Genomic DNA, 8,188 nt, shown 5'->3' with positions numbered 1-8,188 from the left:
GCAATCCATCTACGTCCTGAGGACCTCGCTGCCACCGTCCAAGCGTGCTTGGCCCCGGCAGATGAACCTCAGGATTAAAGGGTGGGCTCAGTTCCGCGCACACTGTGTCTCACCTAAAAAATCCAATGCGCAGGCTGGAAGGTGGAAAGACCTTCCCCGGTTCTTCGTTCGCGAAGAGACTGGCCATTCATTCAGAAATTATATTGCCTGTGAATGCTGATTCTGCATTCTTGAGCAGATATAATCGAAGGAGAAAGGCAACCTTGTTTTTAAGCTGCCTGCTGAACCATATTAATTCCTGAGACTACTATAAAATTTCTGTGTGACCTTGGGTAAAACAGTTCTTCATGACCTCCTATTTGTACGGACTAGCACATAGGGTGGGATTGCACTCTCACAGTTACAGACTTTACTTAAGAAATTGCTAAAATGAAGCATTGTTAAGATTCAGCATGGGACAGGGCATAGCAATATATAATTCTGAATTTTTATGAAGCTTTTATGAGATAAACAAGCTCATGTTTAATTTTGTTGTAAAAAAGCCACTAAGCAGATGCAATGAGTTAGCCTGGCATGGTTTTTGCAATAGTGGTAGATGTATTTGAGATTAAGACTCAAGCCCCCTCAATGAAAATACCCACAACCACTTTACTTACTGAAGCTTGACCTTGGCATCTTCAAAATTTTCTGCTATGAAATAGACAGGCTGGAAGGCTTGATCCTGATAGGGGTGAACTGCAGTCACTTCTGGATCAAAAGGCTTGTACTCTGGCTTATTTGACAAAGCATACTTTGTAGCAGGAACAAAACAGGTTAGAGCAGGTGAATGAACAGAGAAAGAATTAGTCCTTGCTGGACTGTGAAATTCTCTTTGTGGAATAGTTAGGGGTAATATCAAGTCCTATTCTTTCACAGATCAAAGCTGATTTTCATAATTAGGAGTTAATAAATCAAATATTTTTTTTTTTAAAGAAATAATAAAAAAGACATATTTCCTATATTATAGTGATGGACTACTGAATATCATAGTCATATTCTCAGACATGGAAGGGAAAGTCTATGGCACTTCCCAAATAATAAATATCTAGAAGGAAATAATATCATGCTACTTTTCTTCAACTAGTATCATAGAAGATTCCCAGTCCTGTGCAGCATTACTTCAAAGTCCCCTGGCCCATGCCACAAATCTCACATTTCCTGCACTGAAGAACAGGCAGAATGCCTCTGGTATTTTATGCACAGCTCTCAGGTCAGTATAGGAGCCTAAAATCTTCCTTGAAGCCCAAAACATAAATAAGCAGTATCCTCTGTGTGTGCATGTTTGTGTCTTCGGACTCATAGAGGTTCTTCTATATGTTCTTCTCAAGTTCTTTTACATTGTCCCTCAGGCAAATACGAGGATTATGGAAGTCACTTCTGTCCACACTGCAGTCCATAGGCATATTTTTATAATTTGTTTACATATACTGGAAATACCTTTAAACCAGACACCAGTTTAGTACTAGCACAGAGTCCTAGGAAGATAGTGCAGGTCAGACTTAAACTGAGTTCCTTGAATTTATTCCAGACAATTTGTCTGCCTCTGAAACCCAAATGAGGTCCTTTAAAGCTGGCTTAGCTCCAGTGACATTTGAACTGCATCACAGATGTGCCTAAAAGCTGGTTGTGCCTCCAGTTGGCCAGGTTGGTGTCCCATAGACACTTTGGTGAAGTGTCCTGGGTGTAAACAAAAAGGAAAAAGGTAACCCATCTCAGTCAATGTTAAGACCTTTTTATCCACCTTCAGACCATCCCATCCACCTAGGGACAGTCTTTTAGTACTCACCCCTTCTTTAATATTTGCCTCTTTGCCTTTCTCTCTTTTTTCTCAGTCTTCAGAAGGCCCCCTTCACTATTTTATAATCCAAATGCCAACTCTTACGGTATTTGTAAATAACTGGTAAGAGTGGGTGACACTGCAGAAGAGTTTCAGTTCAATCTCCTAACTAGAAAAATTCAGACAGTATCCTTAAGCCCATTTTTAGATATTTCACTGAACTGAGCCTGTACTCTCCATCACTGGAGGCCTGACTTAACCAGGAGACCAATATGCTGCAGAATTTGTGCAGAAATACATGCATGGTTTTAAAGGAAAAGAAAAAAAAAAAAAGAAAAAAAAAGACAATAATATAAAATACTTAAAGATGTTGTTTTTCTTGCTCTTCATTTGCAGTGTGTAATTGAAGAATAAACTTTGGAGAGCACTCATACAATCTAAGATGGCTGGTGTATACACAAACATGAGGCTGCTCTTAGAATCCGAGAAGCTCTGGGGACTAATGGAAAAAGATTTCAGAAACTCAAAACCTGACAGGGGTCCTGCTATGCTGTCAGTGTTGAAGCAGAACTGAAATCCCATTGATTTCAGTGGAAGTTCAGCTTGAAACCGGATGGCCTTAAAGGCCTCTACAAGTTAAGTACTAGTTGTGCTGCAAGAAAAGCATATGTAGCACTGAGTGTTGCCAGAAGTGCAGTATGAGCCATAAGATTTTACAGTATGTAGGACAGAGTCCAGCTGAGTGTTAACAGAAGAAGCGTTTTGGATAATGTAGAACAGCTGACAGAATATAGTGAAATAAACTGTGCAATACTGAGAGCTGTCGGGGAGGAATTCTTACAGTTCAGAGGAGGCAAGTTTGGCCAGCAGTCAGACCCATTACAACTGTTCAGTTTAGACTCGGGTATGGTTATCCCTCTGATACATAGCTGCTGTTACTAAATCATTTGTTAGATAACAGGGATTCAAGTGCAAGACTCACGCAGATATTGTCTAGCTCTACCTCTCATCTTCTGCCTTTCCCCCAAGTTTTGCCCAGAGTTTGGGCAGGATCAATTAATTCAAAGCAAATATCTACCTGAAGCTGAGTTTAAACTGCTGAGAGTGTGTGCTGTAGAGCAGAGGGAAATGTTTTGAAGATTTCATAGTCAGGATGTGGTTCCCTGGGTTGCAGTCACACACCCACAGTCAGTCCAGGTTGTAGTTCAGGGATGCTCCCAGGCATCTTGGTGATGCTACGTTCTCACACCATGTTAGCTGGATGTACTGGTGCTCACGTCTCCAACTCCTTAGACGTTCTGTTCTTGTAGCTAACCATTTAACCTTAGTAACTGCTGTCCTTATTGCCTCCTCAGTGATCAAATCATCCTGCTATGCCTGGTCTAAAAGTGTTCAGTGATGAGGAAAACCCCCCTTTGCACAGGCTGCTGCAGTGTGTCTCCTCCAACACATGACCTGCAGTGATAATCCTACAGTACTTGCTATATTCACTGCCAACAAAGTGCCAAAAACATCACCACCTGTGCCAAATATGTCGATCAGCTAAATGATGGGGAACCAAGTCTGGGAACTCCATGCAGAAACCTACCTCTGGGCCCATGCTGAGAAGACTGGCAGATAATTTTTAGCATGGATAATGGCTTTCTCCCAAGCAGCAGCAAAAGTTGTCTAGAGCTTTTTCAAGAGCCAGTCTAAAACTGCAAAGTGTTTTTTGCAAGAAACTAAAGCCTATCATGAGTCTCACTGTCTTCCAGTTGTCATCTTCTCAAACAGATCTGTATAGCCACTGCTTTATTTCTAAAAAAAAAAAAAAAAATACCACCCTTCTATGAAATAGTTACTGCACTACACATATTTCCTCTCTTCAGCCATGAAAGAAACAACTGGTATACATTTGCAAGTTGCTAGCAGGTGCTTAGGCACAGGACCTCACCGCTTTACTTTCATTGCTACTGCCTATACTGAAGTTAGAATCACATGCTTATGCAGAATACAGGGATGAAATGGAAATATATCTATATTTCAGTTTGGTTTTAAATAAAAAAATAAATCTGCCAGCCATAGAAGAAGACTTCAGCACCTAAAGACATGGATATAATTAACTTGTACATAAAACTTTTCAAATGCTTAAGGTGAAGTGGACAGAACCACTAAGCCATGGTCCCAGAAGCTATGCAGTGATGAGCTTGCAGAGCTCACACAGGGATTGTACAGGATGCATAACAGCATTGTTGGGTAACTACTTGCCCATCTTCGGAATCAGGTGTTATGTACAAGATGGACACATTTTTGGAAGGGGGATAATCCTTCTCCATTACGTATTGAATATAAATGCTGTCACATCTGCACGTATTTTCAGTAATATGATGGATGAAGACCCAGGTGGACCCAGCTTTATCAAAAGTTTATGCAGTAGCTTTACCCAACAACTACTGATGATACAAGTAATGAGAAGAAACTGCCATTTATCAACTCAAGGATAGTTATGACATCTATTGTCAGCCTCAGAGGTAGGGAGTTCAAGATGCAGTTGTACTTCTGTGTGATATAGCACAGTTTTCTGCACAACAAGTTCTTGCCTACTTCTTTAATCAAAAGCAGAAGCACTTGTTTCTGTCTGGGGAAGAAAAGGATAGAAAAAGTGGGGAGAGAGCATTAATCCATTACACTCAAATCCAGACTCTCCAAAAGCAAGCATTTTTATGATGAGATTTTTTTACCTTCATCTGTGTCAAAATTAAATGGAAAAAAGAGGCAACATCATGCAAATAGATTCTGGGGTGCATATTGCTATGAAAGCTATGTAAGTATCAGCAATATGATTACCTCTGCCCTTTAGTACCCTGTTTGAGATGTAAATGAATTTGATTTAAAACTATAAAATATTAAGACAAGCAGATTATAATACATATTGCATGGAATTGTGCTTTGACATGAGATCTTTATGGTTTTACCAGGTAAAAGTTTATATTTCTAGTTTGTTGGCAGTGAATATAGCAAGTACTGAAGGATTCTCTTATAAACAGTAGCTTCAGACTTATCCTAGAACAGATAGACATGTAAACAAAATGCATTGCACTGGGGCCTTATTTGTAGGGGAGCTTACTGGTCTGCTGTTTCAAAGCAATACACTTCATTGTTCTACAGATGCCTGCCACAGTAGTGCTAGCACACTTCTGCTGAAGTTCACGAGCAATCAGGCCAAGATCAGGCTGCTTGGTAGAAAGGAAGTCCTGTTTATTTCTCTAGAGGGCTGAGGAGCATGCAGATCTCTCAGCTTTTCAAGAGAGAAAGCTCTCTACAGAGTTTGCTCACAAAAATCTCCAAATTGCAAGTGCTGGGGGAAAACCAGTGCTAAACTCAGCAAGTGGTAAAATGACAGCTGATGTCTGGGAGGGTTCCTCTTTCTCTGTGTTAATTTCAGCAGCCCCTCTGTTGGCTCTCCTACTTTAAACGTCTTGAATTGACACGGGAAGTGGGCTGACTGCACACCATTAGGAAAGTTTTGTAATATGTTTATTGTCATAACAATCCAACAATCTCCAGTTATGGGAGTCCAAGCTATGCAAATTCAGCAATGGTTCCATGTGAACGTAGCCCTGTTAGGCTGCTGGTTTGTGTGTTAAGCTTAAAATATACCTCACATGGTAAAAAAAAAAAAAAAAAGGTTTCTGGTTTATAAAAATGCTTATTTATTTTCTTTTGGCTCTTACCAAATTTAAAAAAATCATCCAGTACCTGCACAATCTGAAGTAGTTGAGACTTATGGATATCGGTTTAGAGGTTCTGCAACTAAAAAATCATTACCTGCTTCAGTGCTCTGCAAAAATAAGAAGTCTCCTATCAGCTGTTTGTCCAAAGGAGGGGAAACTCCTAAGCTTTCTGTAAAGGTGTACAGTTCCTCTTTCCACAGCTAATCTGTCCAAGCAGGGCATTATCAAACCTCTGTACACAGATTTCCGTCTATGTAAAACTGGAGTTGAAATTAGTGTTGAAATTTATTTAGGAACGTAAAATATTAAAGCATTTTCTTTTTGTGAGTGTCCGTGTTGTTTACAGTTCCTTTGCCCTTTATTTGGTCCAGTCAGTCAGTGCCTTTTGGGTTCATATCTATGTAAATGTCAATGGCATGGATGAAACAGCCGAGTTTGTAATAGGCATAATATTGCCCTCTAGTGAGTAATTCAGAAAGGTACACGAGTTTTATGTTAAAGTCAACTGCATTACTACAGATCTGACACTATATAGGATGGTTGCTTTCATTGCATTTCACCCCTAGATGGAAGACAGGTACATTACCACAGTAGTTTTCCCTCTACTCAGTAGCTTCTGGGAAGGGAGAATTAATTCCTTTGCAAAAGAAAAATCTCAATTATAAATTGTACTAGTTTATGCAGAAGAACATAGTTTGCTTTTACCAGAGAGTTCAGAAAACTGGATTATAGAAATCTGTCAATACTTTGCATTAAACACATACCATAAGCTCCCCATAAGATGAAAGCAGTCCTGCCCCGTAAGCTTTGATCAATCCATTTTGCTTGCAGAGACCAAACTCCACAGTGAACCAATAGAGCTGGGAAGAAGAACAGCTTGTGAAAAACTTTGAAAAAGAGGGGAATTTTAAGCTTCTCATTTTTCCTTTAATTATTTTTTATCCTTATTTCTTAGTGTATTTGTATCTTCAAATTTTATAGTTGTATATTTTAAGAAAATTATTTTTCTCCCAACATATAAAACACACTATATATTACACACATATTTTCAAAACTTTTCCCACTTCCAAAAAAAGAAAAAGCAAAAGATGACTTATCCCTTAGTGGCAAAGTACCCTTCAAGATTACAACCCTTTGTCATGCTCCGGTAGAAAATAAAGACACATTTCTCTGGGCCTTTCTTGTGATAAAGCATACTTAGGACCGTACTTCCTTTACCTGCTGGACAGTAGTAGGATAAAAGCAACTCTTGGCTCTGCCAAACTTTTAGTCCTTCCCTTATTATAAAATTTAAGGAAATAGACAGTTCTGGTCACATGGTAAATGAGGCATTTCAAGAATATGGCTTTGTATCACAACTCCTAAAGTTCCTTTGGAGACACACAGCACTTTGCTGCCTCATACACAGGGAGAGACCTTGGCTGCAGATTAGCCATAAGTATTGCATTCTGAGAACCCTGTTTAAGGAACTGCAGAGAATTTGTAAATGAATGTGGAACTCCATATTGTTCTGTCTATCCTGCATCTTACATACTCTCTCTCCCACTCTTTTTCATATGCCTTTTAATTTTAATGACTTGGTTTTAGCCCGAAAATTTTATCATTAATGAAACAACATGCCAGGATCTTTCTTTTTGGAAAATCCTGAGTCATTTTCTTTACAGTTCAGCTAATAATTATGCTTTTTTATTATGTTAATAATCTTGATTCTTATTATTTCACAGTGAAAAGTCTTTCGGGTATCTGCTCATTTTGCAGGAGGCCTTTTTGACTGCAGAATGGGACATGAGAGGAGGAATTTTTTTTTTTACTATTTCTTTAGATATCCTGTATTCAGATTTCAGCTAGTGAGGTTCTTTTAGCTCTCACTGTTTTAACAGGCTACAAGAAATGGTACTAGCGGCACTCCGTGGATGACATGAACACTGGTAGTTTCTCATCTCTGGTGCATGGATCCACCTGCTTAGAGAAGTCATGGGGCTGAATGAAATAACGGCACTTTAAAGTTTGTGTTACAAGTGTTATAGACCATAACAACAAGCAAAGTTGAGATTCTTTAAAGGAACTTTTATCTTAAGTGTTGTCATAGCATCTAAGATAATTACCTACATTCTTTTTATAATGAACAGAGAATGAAAGGGACTTCCAGAGATAATCACAGAACTGACATTAGATTTTTATATCAGGGTAATGAACACACTACAGATTCTTCTCTACCTTCACTTTCTAAAAAAGGAAACTTAAACAGTGAGCCTAGATTAGGTGTATAAATTTTAAACATTTGAGGATTGAGGTGTTAATCCCGAATATGTTTATTGTTCAGAACACTTAAATGATACAAAATTGTATTCTCACAGATCCTGAACTGCAGGTAGCCCTTTCAAAAAGATGCCCTTATTTTATCTTCTCAAACCCTAGAAGATACTATGACAATTTCAGATATGAGACCCATTATTCTTCTAATCTAAATCCTATCTCTAGTCTAGTCTTGTTCAGTCCAGGGTCAGGGAGGGATGCATGCCGGGAAATACTTTATAAGCCATCAGCCTTACCCCAGTATCACCAAGACCTGGGTAACAATGCAAAATGGCTCTCTAGGACTCATAATTCTTTTCACCCTAGCAAAGGTATGGACCTTAATCTTACTCTAGCCTTTCTA

The 8,188-nt window shown here is 38.9% G+C and overlaps 1 protein-coding gene across 1 annotated transcript in view; it reads right to left on the bottom strand.

Moving 5' to 3' along the window:
• Positions 1–8,188, bottom strand: part of LOC114056146 (tyrosine 3-monooxygenase-like) — a 31,144-nt gene that overhangs the window by 2,462 nt on the left and 20,494 nt on the right. The window contains exons 10-11 of the mRNA XM_027881125.1: positions 6,294–6,389; positions 657–790 (exon numbers count right to left, since the gene is read on the bottom strand). Of these exons, the coding sequence (XP_027736926.1) occupies positions 657–790; positions 6,294–6,389 (230 nt within the window). The remainder of the gene's footprint in view (positions 1–656; positions 791–6,293; positions 6,390–8,188) is intronic.

This window comes from Empidonax traillii, unplaced genomic scaffold (assembly GCF_003031625.1).
Source record: "Empidonax traillii isolate 1590-97213 ecotype Southwest subspecies unplaced genomic scaffold, ASM303162v1 scaffold84:size2688230, whole genome shotgun sequence".
Lineage (NCBI taxonomy): Eukaryota > Metazoa > Chordata > Aves > Passeriformes > Tyrannidae > Empidonax > Empidonax traillii.
This window is presented reverse-complemented; position numbering and strand designations above follow the sequence as displayed.